General features: G+C 43.7%; 1 protein-coding gene across 2 annotated transcripts in view; it reads right to left on the bottom strand.

Annotated features, from left to right (window-relative positions):
* ANKRD52 (ankyrin repeat domain 52) overlaps nucleotides 1-18,742 on the bottom strand; it is a 49,716-nt gene that overhangs the window by 6,543 nt on the left and 24,431 nt on the right. Inside the window, exons 10-28 of one of the 2 annotated variants that reach the window (XM_035103765.3) lie at nucleotides 17,995-18,109; nucleotides 17,479-17,561; nucleotides 16,437-16,554; nucleotides 14,703-14,771; nucleotides 13,810-13,950; nucleotides 12,864-12,941; nucleotides 11,493-11,604; nucleotides 9,704-9,775; nucleotides 9,176-9,377; nucleotides 8,921-9,008; nucleotides 8,015-8,132; nucleotides 7,071-7,290; nucleotides 6,577-6,664; nucleotides 4,250-4,333; nucleotides 3,208-3,353; nucleotides 3,025-3,107; nucleotides 2,294-2,376; nucleotides 812-903; nucleotides 531-607 (exon numbers count right to left, since the gene is read on the bottom strand). In XM_035103765.3, coding sequence (XP_034959656.1) covers nucleotides 540-607; nucleotides 812-903; nucleotides 2,294-2,376; nucleotides 3,025-3,107; nucleotides 3,208-3,353; nucleotides 4,250-4,333; nucleotides 6,577-6,664; nucleotides 7,071-7,290; nucleotides 8,015-8,132; nucleotides 8,921-9,008; nucleotides 9,176-9,377; nucleotides 9,704-9,775; nucleotides 11,493-11,604; nucleotides 12,864-12,941; nucleotides 13,810-13,950; nucleotides 14,703-14,771; nucleotides 16,437-16,554; nucleotides 17,479-17,561; nucleotides 17,995-18,109 — 2,060 coding nt within the window. In that variant the 3' untranslated portion in view covers nucleotides 531-539. The remainder of the gene's footprint in view (nucleotides 1-530; nucleotides 608-811; nucleotides 904-2,293; nucleotides 2,377-3,024; nucleotides 3,108-3,207; nucleotides 3,354-4,249; nucleotides 4,334-6,576; nucleotides 6,665-7,070; nucleotides 7,291-8,014; nucleotides 8,133-8,920; nucleotides 9,009-9,175; nucleotides 9,378-9,703; nucleotides 9,776-11,492; nucleotides 11,605-12,863; nucleotides 12,942-13,809; nucleotides 13,951-14,702; nucleotides 14,772-16,436; nucleotides 16,555-17,478; nucleotides 17,562-17,994; nucleotides 18,110-18,742) is intronic. The other variant, XM_035103764.3, reaches the window with a different exon arrangement.

Genomic DNA, 18,742 nt, shown 5'->3' with positions numbered 1-18,742 from the left:
GGCTTTTTGCGGTTAATTTGTTTTTGTGACTGTGTGGAACCCACTTCAGCTACTGATTGATTGATTGACTGACTGACTGCGGAAATGGATAATCCAAACAACGACTATCATCAGTGCAGGTAAGGGGAAAAAATTATTTAATTTTTTAATCATCTACAATACTGTCTTATTTATTTTGTAGCACAGTATAATGATTATTGCTTTAATTTTATGGATCAATGGTCTCCTTAGATAGCAAAATTCACATTTAAAGGGGTTGTTTTAAAAAGTCTGGAATGGATTAATCCGTTTTGCATTACTTTCAAAGGGAAAGCGCGCCTTGGTTCTGGAACGGACTTCTGGAACGGATTAAGTTTGAGAACCAAGGTACCACTGTACAGCAAACCTCTGACATTTCATCATCCTGCTTTGATAACCATTTTTAGAGCACCATCAGTTTAATCCTATAGAACTCGGTGGTTGCTCAAATTCTAAAGGGCTACCTTCCTCCAGCAATGAAAGTGTTTAAAAAAATAATTGAAAAGCCATACATTCCTGGTTCAGCTGCACTGTGTTGTGTCACACAAACACCACCAACCCACCAGCCAACAGATTAAGAGCATGACATCTGGAGTGAATGGAAAGGGAACAGGAAGGAGATGGTCTCACACCATTTCAAATAAAAATACAGAACGTGTGTAAACATGAACACGCCCCCCCCCCAAACCAGCCTGCCCATGTTCTAGCTAGACTCAACAGATTTTGCCAACAGATATACATGAGCATCTGACCCCGCTCATCCGGAAGGGCTTCCAGGTGTGAAAATACGCACCTTCTTCATCCACAGCAAGCACAGTGGCACCTCTGCTTAGCAGAGCCTGAACAACAGAGGCCAGTCCATTCCGGGCTGCAATGTGGAGCGGCCTGTGAATGGCAGGAAGAAAGAAGGAAAGGCATTACTGGATGAACCTTGGGAGAGGAAGTGGGAAATGAGGCATTCACAAAGTTTATCTGACTCGTATTCCAAGAGAGGAATGTACCAGAGGATTTTCACGTAAACCAGGCATAGGCAAACTCCGGCCCTCCAGTTGTTTGGGACTACAATTCCCATCATCCCTAGCTAATAGGACCAGTGTTCAGGGATGATGGGAATTGTCCCAAATAACTGAAGGGCTGGAGTTCGCCTATGCCTGGCGTAAACATTTAATTCTGTGGGTCAAATAGATCTGTAGTCCATCCTGCAATACATTCTGTGCAAGTTGGAAAGGCTTTCCAGATTGCTTTTTGCAATGTGTTCATTCCAATAGTTTTCAAAAGCATACGGCATTAAGAGCCCCCTACCCACCTTTCAGTTCTTTAGGGAAAATACGATTCTGGATTACACTTCTGCGGGAAATTTTGCTCTGGGAATTTGTAAACAGAATCTTTTTCACAGTATTGGTGGTGATGCAGCCGAGAGACCTTCTCTCCAAGGGAGGTCCACCAGGCCGCAATTCATCACTGTTTTAGACTCAAAGTTAACAAAATTCTCATCAAGCCTTTCAGATTTTTTATACTAGACACCATGACACAGGATATTAGTATTACTTTTGTATATGTAACTTTCTATCTTAAGCAACAAGCACACCAACACACACACCTGATTTTTGTATTACTATTAATTGGCTTGAGCTGCTAATGATTGCAAAGGTAGTAAAGAATTTTTTAAAGAAATAAATACAACCGAGCACAAGACTTCCAAGGCTTAGTGAGCTGAGGTTATTCGGACCTGGAGAATATGGCTCTGTGACAAACTCCCATCAGAAGATCTCTTAGTTCCCCAACACTGAGGAGTTACTTAACAAGAGTTTTGATTTGTCAGCTAGCCTAGCTTCCCCTTTTCGTACAAGAAAGCTCATACACTGAGTATCTCCAAAGAAGATGGGTGAAGCATGAGATCACACCACTCACATTCCTGGCTGTGAAAACCTTTAAGACCAGGAATGTCAAAATCAATGCATTTCTATTTCCAGGTCTACTCACAGATGCAGAAGACTTTTTTTTTTTTAAGGGCCGACTAACAAGATGCCCTTTGTCATGCTGGCCACATGACCTGGAAGCTATACGCCGGCTCCCTCGGCCAATAATGCGAGATGAGCGCGCAACCCCAGAGTTGGTCATGACTGGACCTAATGGTCAGGGGTCCCTTTACCTTTACCTAACAAGATGCCTACCCTAGTCTCATTGCTAGAAATGTACTTGGTAAAAAGCAAAACAAGGAAAGGCAGGGGGAACCAAACAGCCTCTCATTTCCACCAGCTGCACAAATACTCACATCTGCAGAGCACTGTTAGTTGCATTGATAAGGCCAAGGTCTTGGGTTTCCCCCAGAATCAACAAGGCACACTTTTCATGACCCTGGAGAGAAAAGATAATTTATTTAAAGGAATGATTCGTTTGGAAGGCAGGTGCTGTGCACAAATTCCATCTAAGTATGGCTTGCTATGTTGTGCAAATCGACCAAATTATGGTTGTTATAATTAGAGCAAGCTTGTAAATGGGAAGGAGTAACTTTTGTTGTAATTGTGCTGTTCCGTTTTTTATTTTAGTTACTTTTTTAAATAATGTTTTATAGCTTGTAATTGTTTTACTGATGATTTGTTAATTATTCTATATGATTTACGCTGCATTTGCGATGTTCTGTTATGTTCCATTATGTCATTTGCATGAAAAGCAGCATAGAAATATAACAAATAAAAAAGTGCAGGACACATAAACCCATGAGGCCAAATCGGAAAGGAAGAATTCTGAGCACGTAGCAAGTGCTTCTGGTTCTTCCTTTCCAGCCACTGGTACAATTAAATGTCTTTTTTTTTTCAATTGCCCTGCAGCAAGAGAGAAAGGCAATAAATTCCAAAATTGCTTAATTAAGGAGGAATCTGAAATGCCCTTAGGATATGCTCCTGGTTTTTCCTTTCAAGTATGCATGCACTCATTATTCCATTGACAGGTGGGTGGTGCAAGGAGTGGGGGAATACTGCTTGCAGGTCCTCCCTGGATATTTACCTTACTGCAGGCCAGGTGAAGAGCTGTGTTCTTGTTGACATCCAGCACAGTTAAATCCGCTTTTGCTCTGTACAGCAGAAACTCTGAAAATAGGTGGAGATGCCAAGTGAGAGTTGGTACAAACTGTGACATACTTCAGTAAAAAGGAAAAAAAGGCATAAATGTAATGGATTTTCTACTCACCAACTGCTGCGGTCTGGCCATTCTCAGCAGCCATCATAAGAGCGGTCCTTCCCAGTTGGTCAGTCACGTCTACCTCAGCCTGGTGGCGCAAAAGCAGTTGTAAACCATGGATGTTGTCTGCAAAGGCAGCAGCGTGAAGGGGGGTCCTGGAATGGGGAAAAAACCAAAAAACAAATGCCTTTAACAAGCATAGACCCTGGCATGTTTCCAAATTCCACCTTTATTCCTGCTGAATTAATACCTCTTCAGAATATTGTTTCTTCACTCAATCAAGAGTGCAGCTAATACTCATTTTAAAGACCCTGCTATCATCATTATTGATTTAACTTATTAAATTAATATTTCCCCAGGGTAGCTTTTCTACCACAGGGATGTCCGATTTTCCCAGCACTAACACAGCAGCATTTTGCCACTAGGAAAGCAAACCCCCCACCCCAACTAACACGTGCATTGCAGTTTCTAGTGCTGCGTGAAATGTAGCTGTCCAAATCTCACAGGGATAGCTTGAGCAGTGCCTGTCACATCGTCAAGTAAGCAACAATGCAACTTTTCCCAGCATGTGCCGTTTTGTGAACATTGCTAAGTAAGCATCAATAACATGCTGCAGGTGTTATTATGTGAAACCATCAAACTCATGTTTTCCCGCCCTCATTCCGCTTAACTGGCTGTTGGCTAAATAACACCACTTTTCTGGTGAAACGGCAGAGGAGGAAATGCAAGGCCACAGATTTTTTTTAATGACCACCATAATGTCTGTTTCCACCATAAGAAACTGGTAGCAATGCAGGGAACTGAACCGGCATCCTTGCACACCAGATTAGTAGTAACTAGGCTTCAGTTCCGTGTCACCTGTCACTGCTAATGTGAGGGACTCCTCGTCTCCACCCTGTTAACAACTCCTCCAGCATCTATGTCAATGATGCTATGTCAAAGTTTCCTATCCTAACAATGGCCTAGGCGTTGATGACTGATGTGTTTCGGAGGGGACCGTGTACCTAGAACGTCCACCAACGACAATCAACAAGGCTGCACACTCACTCACCTTCCTTTGGCATCTCTGCTATTAACAATCTTGGCACCCAATGCTTCCACAAGCATCTCAGAAGTGCCATCCTGGTTGTTAATTCTGCAGAAGGAAGAAAATGGGAGAAGCACATGAGCTAATGTGGCTTGGATTTATCTTCTTCTGCAGTTCGTCAAAAGGGAAGAGAGCTCAGAATGTGGCATGTAATATACATGCGTGTATGGGGACATCTATTGCTCAGTGGTAAATTACATGCTTCCCGTGTAGGAGATCCTAGCTTCAATCTGTGGCATCTCTGCTTAAAAAGAACTTCAGGCAGAAAGGCTGGGAAAGGCCTCTCCTTGAGACACTAGAGCAGGGATGGGGAATCTACGGCCCTCCAAGTGCTGTAGGACTCTAGCTCCCAGCAACCCCAGGCAGCATGGTCTATGGGGAGGGATGATGGGACTTGCAGTCCAGCAAAATCCAGAGGGCCCACAGGTTCCCCAGCCCTAGAAAGCAACTGGCAGTCAGAACAGACTGTGACAGATTAACCATATGAATTGGTATAAGGCAGTTTTATGAAGGTAGTCTTGGAGATAGCCACTGAAAAACAAAGGAAGAAACTGCTCTGGGATTGTAATCTTTGCTGATCTTTTCTTTTCCAATGCTGTTTATAACTTAAAATGTACAAGCAAAAAAAATGTTTTTGCCAATCTTCCTTCCTTAAAAAACATTAAAACACAAATAAAGCATTCTCAGTGACTTCTGCCAGCTATGGAACTACCTGTCCCTGGAAACTTTTCCAATGCAAACCTGAACATTGTTCAAAACCACTTCAAGACCTTCCGGTTTGGGTTGGCTTTCAGACGTCAAGGCTAAGCTAGATGTGATGGAGACTTGATAGTATTTTAATGTGGTTGCATCACATTTCTGAGCTGTTAGGTTAGGGTGGGCTAGAACAGTAAATCAGTAAATCAATCAATCAATCAATCAATCCAGAAAGACCACAGTTCTTGGGGGCAATGACCCCTTGTAGGTATTCACACTATCAAAACTAGGGGTACAACTTTAGTATTCTGAACTCAACTCTCTTCTCTGGTAGAACAAATTAAGTAAGAGCTAAGAACTAGGTCAGCAGAGCAGTCTGCTATTCAGTCCTGCTACCCACTCCCTGTAAAGCTTGCACATTCTGGGAGAAAGTCTAACATTGCTGAAACTGACTCATCATTTTGCTTGTGGTGAGGTAAGAGCTCTGCAGGTCGGACGTGCCCTCTAGAGGTTCCCATGAAGATTGCATCCACAGAAAAACACAGCCAGTCAAGATTGCCCTAACAACTAGAATATAAAATTTAGGGTGTGAATATGCTCCAAATTTAAACAGGTTTGAAACTGGCTTGCCTGTGATGGCACCCAGGCAGGGAAACTATAGTTATAGGAGGGGGCTAAGGATCTCTAGCAAAAAACAATCAGCACTTCATGAGACTAGATACTCAGCAGTCTGGGAGAAGTCACGGCAAACTGCAGGGCTAGATGTTTATCTATGATGGAGGCTCATTAAGAATGCACTATATCAGGGGTCAGCAACCTTTTTCAGCTGCGGGCCGGTCCACCGCCCCTCAGACCATGTGGTGGGCCGGACTATATTTTGAGGGGGGGGGGGGAATGAACTAATTCCTATGTCCCACAAATAACCCAGAGATGCATTTTAAATAAAAGCACACATTCTACTCATGTAAAAACACGCTGATTCCCAATCCCATGGGCCGGATTGAGAAGGCAACTGGGCCACATCTGGCCCACGGGCCTTAGGTTGCCTACCCCTGCACTATATGGTAACAATGGGACACGGATGGCTCTGTGGTTTGGACTAGGGCTTGCCAATCAGAAGGTTGGCGGTTCGAATCCCTGCAACAGGGTGAGCTCCCGTTGCTTGGTCCCAGCTCCTGCCCACCTAGCAGTTCGAAAGGATGTCAAAATGCATCCGGCGGGAAGGTAAACAGCGTTTTCGTGCGCTACTCTGGTTCGCCAGAAGCGGCTTAGTCATGCTGGCCACATGACCTGGAAGCTGTGTGCGGACAAACGCTGGCTCCCTTGGCCTATAGAGCGAGATGAGCGCGCAACCCCAGAATCGTCCACGACTGGACCTAACGGTCAGGGGTACCTTTACCTTTTTATATGGTAACAACAGGGTCTCTTTCACTAATCGCTTATCATTTAAAATGCTCCAGGCCTAAGGTACATCTTTTGAGATACAGTTTCTTTAGAAAAACAGAAGTCCAGCCACTCATCACCAAAGCAAACATCTACTTTGGTCTTTGCTTCCACACCCCGTCCCACCCTCCAAAGGACCAATTGAGACTTACACCGCACAGTGCAATGGAGTAAAGGGGTTTCCTTCTAGGTATGCAAATGGATTGTGTTCAAGTAACAATTCAAGACAATCTTCATGCCCTGGCAAAGGGAGAAAAGATGCAGAAGGCATTATCAAATGACCTTTAACAGCCAAGAAATTATTATAAGCAGAATCAAGAGGCGCCTTTGCCCAAGGACTTGAAAAGACCCTTTGGGTGGTCTCCCATATCAACAAAACAGCCATAAACTGGGAAAGCGAGTTTCTGCAGCTTGCTTTAATGAGCCAGGCTGCAACAGACTGACATACACTTCCAGCAGGGGAATGCATCTCTCAAGAGTGGTGTTCTCTGCAGCACCAAGTTCTGCACCCAGAATACGTAGAGCTGTGTACTCGCTACATGCCGAGTATCCCACTAGTGGCCCTACTGAACAGAACCCCGGTTGGACTGGTTCTCTAACTTGGCACGGGAAAAGAACAATCATGCAAAACTCTAAGAATTCATACCGCTGTAAGAAGCCCAGTGCATTGGTGAGTAGCCACTATAGTCCACCACAGAGTCCAGAGGGTCAGTAGAGAGCGCTGCCTGCAGCAAGGTCCTCAGGATTTCGGAATGCCCACACACCGAGGCAAAATGGATCGGGGTCCGGCCCTTGAAATCCCGACACAATACAAAGGCATCATGGTCCAGCAGTGCTGCAAGGCAGTCTTCACAGCCAGTCACAGCCTGGGAGTGAGCAAAGAACAGTGAATGATGAAAGAATGTGCCCAAGCCAAATACTGATAACACTGGGTTACTATAAAGGAATCTTGGCAGTGCTGGGATAGCAATGGGGTGCTTCTCTTTGGTAGCACGTCGAAACCAGCAGGACATCTGCTTCCAACATGGCAAAGACAGACACAGCAGTCAATTGTTACTTATAAGGTTTTTAAAGACATTGTAAATTGCCAATAACCCATTATTTACTAGAGCAAACCCTGAGCCAAGAAAATCTGAAAAGTATTTCTCATTTTCCTCTCTCATCCTGTTCTAACCTCACTTCCCAAACCAAAGTGCCTTGAAATGCTCCTGTCTGGCACATGAAGTTCTTCATCAGCAGTCTAGGATATTCCTTTTAGTATCATCCGGCCGCTGTGATGAGACACAGCGTTCTGACAGGCTGAAGTTTTGGGATGTTCCGTGATGAAGTCTCTACTTCGGTTTTCAACACAAGTTACTGAAGGACAACTTAGGGCAGGAATGGAGAGACTGCTGCCCTATGGAGGTTGTTGGGTTACATCTCCCATCATCCCCAGTCACGGTTCAGGCTGGCTTGCGGATGATGGGAGCTGGATTCCAGAAACACCTGAAAGGCCACTAGTTCTCCATCCCTTGCTCAGCCAGCACATGTAGTGCCCACTGCAAGGCTATGTTACTAGCCTGTGAATGCAGAAGCAGCTTTTTTACTCACCCCCCGGTGCAGTGCAGTCCTGCCTCTCCTGTCTGCTGCGTCCACTGTGGATCCCTTCTCAAGTAAGAGGTGGACACAATCCACATGGCCGTTCATGATCGCCAACATCAACGGGGTTCTGAGAGGCAAGAAAGAATGGCTCAGGCATAACAAAATCTGGCTCGGCCCCGTTTTAGAAACCTAAGGGTCTTCCGCCAATAAGGAAAGGTGCAGAGGCAGCATCCCAACAATTAGAATGAGAAAAATCAGAATCAGGGCTGCCTTCAATTCCAAGTAGGGTTCTAAAAAGAAGAAACAGTCAGAGCAAGGGCTGCTGCAAAGTCAGGAGTGGGGTTAGTGACCCGGCCCTAGGTGTCGTGTAGGACTTTTGTTGCAAATAAAGGAGAAGGATCCATCGGGATCCATAGTGCTATTCTCAGCTATTGGAGAAGGAGGAACATAAAAGTGGCAGAGGAGAGGCCTTGGTGGGTAGTTTATTACGAGAAAGCTTCTATTTAATGTCTTTGCATAAAGGAGAAGCTCCCATACAGTGGTACCTTGGAAGTCGAACAGCTTAGTTCCCAAACGTTTTGGCTCCCGAACACCGCAAACCCAGAAGCGACTGTTCCGGTTTGCGAACTATTTTTGGAAGCTGAACATCCGACGGGACTTCCACGGCTTCTGATTGGCTGCAGGAGCTTCCTGCAGCCAATCAGAAGCCACGCTTTGGTTTTGGAACGTTTTGAAAGTTGGAGGGACTTCTGGAATGGATTCCGTTCAACTTCCAAGGTATAACTGTAATTAGAATTTATTTGTATAGCCGTTTGGGACCCCTGAGGAGCAAAAATAACTTATCAGGAACAGAAGCAAGGACTTCCAGCCCAAACACACAAAACGGTTAACATATAAGCCAATGGCAAAACTCACTGTCCATGGAGGTCCATGACATCTGTGATGTCGACTCTCTCCCCACTGTCAATGAGAAGATGTAGGGAATCGGTGTTCCCATAGGCAGCTGAAAGAAATGTAAGAGGAAGAACTGGGGGAAAAAGTAGTACTATGTACACAACTTCCCTTTTTCTAAGAGTTTCTCAAACTGCCATTTCCGCAAAGACCTAGTTTGTTTGCAGTCAGGAGAACTAAAGCAAGCATCCGAGAAAAGGAAATGCCATATGCGCTCACCTGCAGCATGTAGGGGAGTCCACTTCTTCTTTTTCTCCTTCACAAGAGCAGAAGCACCATGGCTGGTGAGCACCTCCACGCACTCCGTGGAGCCCCTCTCCGTGGCAAGATACAAAGCCGTCCGCCCTTTGTGGTCCCGCACATCCAGGTTCACCAGGGTTTCGGCAAGTGTCTTCAGGGCTTCACAGTGACCATTATAGGCCTGGAAGCAACATCAGTATTTAGTTCATTTTGCACGGCTTGCCTCTTTTTGCCTACGGTACACGCAGTGCAATCCCAAGCATGATTGCTTTTTAAAAATAATTTTTTTAAAAACCCCACCAAACAGCAGTAAATAAATACATTACTTCAATGGGACTCACTCCCTAGTTAAGTGTGACTGAGCCTAAAACGAACCAAGAAAGAGTCAACTTGCTGGCGTTTGCCTAGATTTTAGCATTCACTTTGATTGTACAAGCTACTTTCTTTTTACAGTGCAATAAATAGTCCACAACTTTGCAAAGCCAGATTTATGATAGATATACTTACAGCTAAGTGCAAAGGGCTGACTGGAATGGTGCTTTCCACATCGTCCAGGCAGTTAAAAGACATTTCCAGGAGCTACAATAAAAAAAGGGCACAATGTCCATTCCCGTCCATGCAAATGCTTTAACTCCTCTAGCCTCCAGAATCCGCAGCAGCAATGATGCCAGCAGTCTTTAGCTTTCCCGGGCAGGAAATTAGCATTCCACCAACCCCCAATTGCATTCACAGGACTCCCAAGCAAAAAAAAAGCTGTTGAGTCTAGAAGTACAATCTAGACTGCAATCATATGCTCAAATGCTTAAAACTCAAATGTGGAATGCCAATACACTTTCCAAGCATATCTCAGTAGCACAATGGTAATAGTATTACTTTGATATCTTTGTTAAGGCACCTTGAGGCATTAAGAATTTTTATGCAGAGACTAAACTCTGTCTAAAAAAAGTATTTCACACATTTTAATATATGAAATGCAGTTAAGTAGTTTTCCCCACTTTAAGTACATATAATGGGTAGTCATTGTAATACCAGATTAATATCCGTTGGAAAACACTATTTTTATTGATGTGACCTAAGTCCATTTTTATCTCTGTGCATTTTATAGAGCAAGATGTGTGCTGATTTGTTGGTTCTCTGGTGGGCTCTTGACTGTGTTTACTTTATTTCTTTGCTGCTCAAATTATTATGTTGCTGCTGCCTTTATTTTCATAGGAACTGTTTTATTACTCTGTCTATTTCATAAAAGCCATTTGGGGCATTAACATTTTCTACACACACGAGTCAGCGAGAAATATCATACTGTTTTCATACACTGATTGTGCAAAGCTGTTACTCAAATCCTAAGCAAAACTGATATTCATCCAACCATTCAAGAGATGTTTTAAGGTGGCAACAGCTGAGCTGCCGAAACTCCTGCCATGCCCTCCACCCTGGACCTAAACATATGCAGCTCTCTGCTAAAACTGGTTTCCATGTAAACAGCCTGTTTGTGCTACTGGAGAGGATTGATTAGATCCTCAAAGCTTATGTAGCATCTAAACTTCTGATGTTCTATCACAGGCATCCCCAAACTGCTGCCCGCCAGATGTTTTGGCCTACAACTCCCATGAACCCTAGCTAACAGGACCAGTGGTCAGGGAAGATGGGAATTGTAGTCCAAAACATCTGGAAGGCCGAAGTTTGGGGATGCCTGTTCTATCACAACATATACACACAACGGCTGCTTTGACACTAAGTCAAGGTATGTTGCATGTTTAACCCATAATGTTAATGAGGTAAATGCTAATGCCTGCAACTCAAGCTCTCCTATTTCGCTGCTCCTTTTGTCCAACTGGGAGCAACAAACCATGAACCTTGGCTTACTTTGATATCAGAACCAACCATTCGTGGTTTGTTTCTCTCCAAACTAACCACAATTGGAAAGCCAAAACCAAACCTTGGTTTTGTATCATGGCTTGTTTTAGGCGGAAAAGAAACCAAAAGGGCAGGTTGTCAGGCTAAGCCAAGACTTCTGGTTTGTTGCACCTACCTGAACAAAGGGAGGAATGAAATCTGGGCACTTGAGCTGCATGCGCCAGTACCCTGCTCATGCACATCATGGTTAGTGGGCTTAGTGGGAGTTTCTATTCAGAACAGCTCTCAATTCCATCAAAGTGACCAGGGGCACAATAGCAAGGTACTCAACAAGAGAGCATATGGTTGCTAAGAGTATGGCTCTTCCAAACTTCCAAAAGAAACATTCATTCCTCAGTCTCCCCTCCAAAATCATGACCCTCCAATCCCAATTCGAGCTTACCAACTCAAGGTTCTGTCTGTTGCCATAGGCAGCCGCGTAATGGACAGCGGTGTATCCCTGCTTGTCCCGGAGAGAGGGGTCAGCACCATTATCCAACAAGAACTCTAAACAACTGGAGCATATGTGAGTAGATTAGGTCAGGTGCCTTGAATCAGATGCATGTGAAGGACCTAAAAGTTGCTGCGCAAACAGCCTTTGCCATGGTATTCTTATTAAAATGTCTGCAACTGTACTGCAGGATAAGAACAGCTGCAGCCCTGTGTAAAACATTGCTTCCAACCCAACTTGTATGGCACGTATGTTGGCAGCTTAAAAACATCAAAAAACCCAACACCCAACTTTGCAAAACAACAACAAGAAGCAACTTTTGTGTCTGGATTTTCACTTTTTGAAATATGGCAACCCTAGTTGGTAGAAAGAAACTCCACTGTTTTTCCCTGCATCACTACCACTTCCCAGTACAAGTATGACACATGTAAACTTTAGGAGCAGTTACTGAACTCCCCTCCCCATACTAAACTGATGTCTGTGCACTTTATAAAAATCCACTCAAGTTCAGTTTCAATAATGAAAAGGTGGCCGGGGGGGGGGGGGGATGAACAAAGGTCAAAGCATCTTTTATTTTGAAAAGGTTTGGGGTGCATTTTAAAGATGAGGCTGGAGGAGCAAAGAAAACCTGGAGAGACCGTGTCCCACACTGATTTGGTAAAAGCCCAACTGCTGGTTGATTTAAGTCACAATAATAGGACAGAATCCCCTAACAATGGCCACTGCCCAAGCCCAATCAGTCACTTAAAAACTGTGAGCTGAGAGGGTTAATAGCTCAGCATATCGTCCTTGTGTCACGGGGCTTGTTCTCATATAAACAGGAAGTAGTACCTGTTGCTGTTGTAACTTTCTGTTATATGAGACTTATGTTATTATTCTGTCTGTTCTCTCGCAGTCCACAGCTGAGATGAACTCTCCCGGCTGAGAGCTGCCTTAAACAATAAATCTTCTTTTTTAATGAGCTAAGAAGTCAACATGATTTATTTCACAGGCGGAAAAGTCGGATAACGCTAACTGCTGCTACGAGCTGTTATCTGCATTTGGGAGGAAAAGTTTCTGGACTTTTGAACAGAGGCTCGAGCGAAAGCGGGCCGGACATTGTCTGCTACGCAGCTAGAATTGTTTCGTAGGCAGATAGATTTCTCTGCTATCTATTGCCTCACAAAGCTGTGTTATTGATAATTGCCAATTAGACAATTGGACAATCTAATAAAAACCGGTAGTGCTGTGTTAAATTCAAACTGTCACTCTAGTTGGTAAAATACATGTGCGGAAGCAGCTCCTAAAGCTGTATGCTAAGGCAAGTTAAGATGGGCTACTCACAAGATTGCCTCCTTCAGTCGCGACTCCTTCAGTGGCTCCTCGTCAGTGTCATGGCTGTTTCCTGAATGAGTCTCAGCTCTGCAAGAGTGAAAACCTAGATCAGTTTTGCTGAGACATAGTAGAAGAGGGACTGTGCAAGACCACGTAACAAAGTACTGTATACAGTTTTCAAAGGAATCCCACGTGGAAATCCATTGCAAGAATAAATTTGTGGGGAGGAACGTGCATGATACTGTTAAATCAGGACAGGTTACAAAGAGCCAGGATGGATCAAGCTTGATGACCTCAGTGGCTCCGACCTGAATTTATCTAGCAAATTCATAGAAGCAAAATATGATCTGGAAAAAAGACGTGCCATAAGCCTGAGCTACCTTTCAGAAGTCATCATTCATCAGCCTGGCATCACACAGGAGAGTAGGGAAAGGATTGTAGACATTAAGTAACTTCATTGGCCCAAGAAGGTATAGTGCAAGTTGAATTTCAACTTTAACTTTTTTTTTAAAGAAATGTTCAGGGAAAAGTCTGAAACATCTGCAGCAGCAGAATGCAAAGTCATGCACACCCCAAAGCGATTATGACTTTAAGATCTGAAGTATAAATTCTCTATCGCCATTTTAGAATTTGGTTTCTAATGTCTAAACATTTGGGCAGGTAGCACAATGATCCTTATCACTTCAGCTAGATAAAAGCCTCAAAATGAGCCTTGCCATTTTAAACCATCGTTTTAAAAAAACACCCAAAAAACCATAATGCACCAGTTCATTCTTTATTTTTCACAATATTTCCAATGAGGGCTTTAACGCTACACTTTCTATCCACAAAAATGCTAGAAAGGGAGAAGAAAAATATACTGTATCTACTGCAGATCTTTCTGGTGAAAGAATTGCACTTGACTGCTGCCATGTTAGGCAAATGCCCCCCAGCCCCCGCAAGCCCTTTCTCCTACCTCCTGTAAGTGTCCGAAGCAGCAGCATAATGTAAGGGGGTGCAGCCTTTACAGTCAGCTTCATTAATACTGGCTCCGGCAGTGACCAATGTCACCGTACACTGATAGCTGCCATTAGCGGCTGCATAGTGCAAAGGAGTCCTGGATGGGGGGAAAACGAGACTTGAGGCACTTACCAAACACAAAGCACCTTTTAATACATTAGCATTATAAGCAATGAATGTGGTTCAGAGTTTCCATTTCCTCAATCTGTTAACAGAGTAGGCTCCTTTGGGTTAATATGTCAACTTTTGGTCCTGCACGGATCCAACCTGGGTTAGTTTGCTGTGTTGTCTTGAGCTAGTGCTCAGCCAATGTGTCCTTTGCATCCCAGCTAATCTACTATGTCTTTTATTTAGACCCACTTCATATCACTCATTAACAAAAAGTTCTTCGGGTGGCGTTGAGTGTTCATCCTCACAGACACTTTCTAAGGGTTCCTCTGCAAATGCCATTTTACAGATAGAGAACAAAGACTGAGATTATGAGTCCCTGACCAAAGAGGGATGTTAACCGTGATCTCACGACCTTCAAAGCAGACACGTCCTCCAGTGCATCAATGGCTCTTGCTAATGCTGTGCTGCATTAACAAACAGAAAAGCAATGTATAATCCCTCTCCTTCCAATTCAGCAGCTCCCAACAGAGCAACACTGAGCTTTGGCAGAGCAAAAACATTTCTGCAAGTGAGCACCTTAAGCTCATCCTTGGTGCAATAAGCATTGAGTCACACTTATAAAAGCAGCCTCCTGTTTACACAGTGCAAGGCCTTCACAGCCTTTGGACAGCTTTCAATGCCACTGACCTACAGCCTTTCCTTGCCCAAAGGCAAAACTGCATGGTGCTCTTAATTTACCTTCCAAACTTATCTCTCCTCCTCAAGTCAGCTCCGCTGCTCAACAGCAAGTTAAGACATTCAACATTCCTACAGAGAAGCCAAAAACAAATATAGAATCCACATGAACAATGTGATTGAAACAAAAGGGGCTGTTAGAATGAGAAAGTAGAAAGATTTCGCAAGGTGGGAAGCCTCAGTAGGATTTAAAAGCACAAGGGGGGGGGCAATCTCTTAGGAAGGAGATAGCACAAAAGATCAAGGACGATTTCCAGTCAAGGATGTAGGCTTGCTAAAACAGAAAATGCACACAATTCACTCAAGCTTGCTTTTTATCAACTGATTGAATATTACAGTAGAGGCTAGAAGAGTGGTAGCAAAGTATGTCCTATTTTTAAGCAGAGCAGAAAACAAAAACTGCCCTCCAAGTCAAGGATGTTGTTGTTTCTGCCTCTTCAAGCAAATGGACCAAGACAACACCCACCAGGTGGTGTCCTAGTGCCCACTTGAGAAGTCAAATAAAAAAATAGAATACATTTGAACAATGTGATTGCACTCTTTTAAATGCACAGTGAATTGTTTGTATAGATTGGATATTCAAAATGGTAGCAGCTAGACAACAAGCACACAAATACCCTCTGGTTTTCTTTGTATTCACATGCAGGGTCAACCTGAATCCAGGCTTTTGTACACTTTGGAAGTGTAACAGCTTCAATTTTGCTGGCACACATTTTAACTGTGGCTGTTCCACATCCGTGGAAAATGCTGTCCTGAGAGCACAGTTCCCAAGAGCACTATATCTTTATGGGTGTGGCTTATCATCTAGCTGGGATGGAGATCTCTGTCTAGAGCAGGCACACCCAAACTGCAGCCCTCCAGATGTTTTGGCCTACAACTCCCATGATCCCTAGCTAAGAGGACCAGTGGTCAGGGATGATGGGAATTGTAGTCCAAAACATCTGGAGGGCCGGAGTCTGGGGATGCCTGGTCGAGAGCAACTGGGAAAGATAACAATGCAGACAGGGGATTTTATTATTCCAGTGATGAGAAACACTTTTTTCTCCTGTCAAGGGACATTTCCAGGGCAGGAGGGAGATTTGCCAGGAGCCACATGCTGGCAGCAAGGGGGGAAATGAACCAAAAGTGGATGGGGCATCTTTTTTTCTCTCCCCACTTCCACCCTGTTCAGTGGGATGCTGAGAAAAGGACACAGATCACTCTTGCCAGAGGTCTGAATTGCTTGCTTGCAAAAGGTCCCCCAGCCGCTTACCATCACTTTCTGCTAAATTTTGCTCCCTCCACCATGCTTTTTCCACCCTTCCTTCCTTATGGCTTCTTCCCCTCCCATAGGTAATTAGGCTGAAGGTTGCATGGAGCCCTTGAAGAACAGATTCTTCTCCCTTATACTATGTTTGCTGGATCAAAGCAAACTCACTCATATTTGTTCTGAAGTGCAATTGGAAATTCCACTTCACACAAACAAGGAATCTCCCTATATTAGCTCTGAACACTGGGGATTAGAAGAGAGCTCCAATTTGATTACACCACCACAGCTGTACAGTACTTCAAGGCAATGGAAACCTGAATCTGTTCTTTTCTAGTTAAACAGAAATAAACGAAGCCAGACAGTCTTTCTCTCCTCTTTACTTAACCGAAGGTAGCCAGTGATATAGGAGTAAGCAACAGGGCAATGAAATCATGCAGATCAGTTCTGAAGAATATCTTGCCTAAGTAACAAATTGATTAACTACTCACCCTCCGGAAGCAGCAGCATGGAGGCAGGTCCTCCCGAGGTTATCTGGCGTATTGATATCAAAGCCTGCAGACAGCACATGCTCATTGCTAAGTGAAGAGACGATGCTGTACAACTGACCTGTGAATCAGAAAACAGCAAGGAATTGATCAAGGTTCACGGTCAAGTCCATGATTCTGGCCAGCGATTCCATGGGAAGTTTATTATCTGGAGTTCAGATTTCTAAAATGTCTCAATAATCCTTCAAAGTGCAGAGCTCAATTGTTCAGTTGGTGGGCCTTCTGTGCCTTGTTACTTCTCAGACAGTGAAAAGCACCTTCTGGTCCTCATTTATTTATATTTCTCCTACCACACTGTTCCGTACCAGCAATATACCAGCTCTATAAACCTAAATCTAGGAAGTCAGGTAGGATTTCAACGCCCAAATATCATATTTTTCTGTCTATAAGATGCCCCTATGTATAAGATGCCCCCTGTTTTTGCAGCAACAACCAGTCGCCAGTCCACCCTTGGCACTATCTGTGTATACTACACCCACTAATTTTTGACATTATTTTTTTAAGGGAAAAAACCTAGTCTTATAAACGGAAAAATAAGGTTAATTAAGCTAAGAAGAAAGCATGTGCAACAGACAACCTAACACAAAGTAAGCAAGCTCGTGTATTATTTGAGCTTAGAATGTGTTTGCAAAAAATTGTGGGGAGCGGTTCATTTTGGCACAGATGAAGGAATCAGACAGAAAATTTCACTCCACTGTCTACCTCAGAGCAAGATAAGCAAAACCTTATTTTTCTCAACAAGCTCTGGATTGTCCCTTGCCCTGAACGATGGAAAAATACGGTCTCCCAGCAACCTCCCTTGGATCAGGTTTGGGGAACGTTTGGCACTCCAGATGTTGTTGAACTACAACTCCCATCAGCCCCAGCTGGCTGGCTTACTCTGAATTCAGGCACATATGGAGAATGGACTGTGGCTTCCTATGAACACAACCCTACTCCAAAACCTGAAGTGAGAGGACAAGCAAAGGGTGTGCTATCCACATACCTGAGGAAAGTAGCTTACGACAACAGTCTGAGAATCCAAAGAGAACAGCTAAGTGCAAGGGGAACATGTCATGGATCCCACGCCTGGCAAACCAAAAGAAAGAATTATTGTGTGTGAGAGAAAGAGAGAGAGAGAGAAAAACACACACAAAACCCGACATCAAGGTGGAAAACACGGCCAGCAGCAACACAGAACTGAGTTTCCGTGTAACTAGAACACTAACCCCATTTCTGGGCAAGTACTGTATATAAAATGTACAAAATTTTCACTCTGCCATGAAGCAGGTAATTGGTGACTTTGCAATCACTAATGTAGGGCAGGTGTTACTCCATACACACATGCACAAAAAAAGTTTGAAAGCAGCACTCAACCATCCACCACTCTTTATCCAAAATGTATGTGCAAAAGAGGGTGGTCTGGTACATGTGAACTCGTAATTCATTACAAGTGATCTGAAATGTGACCCATTGTATCTTCCTCTTGACTGATGCCACATTAAGAAGAAAAAGTCCTTGCCTTGCAGTATCAGCACCATTCGTCATCAAAGTACTAATTAGCAGCTCGTGGCCGTATCTAGCAGCAACATGGAGGGGGGTATTGCCATATTTGTCAGCGCAGTCAATCTCACTGCCTAGAAAAGCAAGCAGGATTCATTATTTCCTTTGTTCTTCAAACTGACCGGAAGCAAGGGACAACTCTGGCTTGGCAGGAAGGGAAGGGAAATATACTAGATCAGTGTGCCCATCAATACCTCTGCAAAAGGGTATCGGTAAATATCCCCTCAAAAATCCCCAACGCACATGAGACCACTTGGTCTCTTTGCTCAGTTCCTGTTTGCACTGGCTCAGCCTTTCCTAAACATGCCTCCTTCAACATATATATACTTATTCAAATATATGAAAATACATGCCCATTACAAAGTTTCTTTTTATATATTCTAGCCTACTAAAAGAGGTTTAGAAGAAACCTACTAAAAGTTTCTTTTTATATATTCTAACCTACTAAAAGAGAACAAAGTCATCAGATGGAAGAAAATACGAGGAGAAACCCTAAGAAAAAGAAAACAGGAGAAAGGGAAAAGAAAAAACTAAAGATAATCTTTTAGATACGGCAGCCATTTTGTGTTATGCCACAACGCCAAGACAGCCATTTTGTGTCATGTTTCACTCCAATGGCGGCCATTTTGTGACTAAAGCTCACAGCACTTCTTCAAAATTCCAGCTGGCAACTCCTGTACTAGATCTGACAAGGACTGATTTTCAGT

This window comes from Zootoca vivipara, chromosome 2 (genome assembly GCF_965207765.1).
Source record: "Zootoca vivipara chromosome 2, rZooViv2.hap1.1, whole genome shotgun sequence".
NCBI lineage: Eukaryota > Metazoa > Chordata > Lepidosauria > Squamata > Lacertidae > Zootoca > Zootoca vivipara.
The sequence above is the reverse complement of the archived record's forward strand: the minus strand, read 5'-3'. Positions and strand labels throughout refer to the sequence as shown.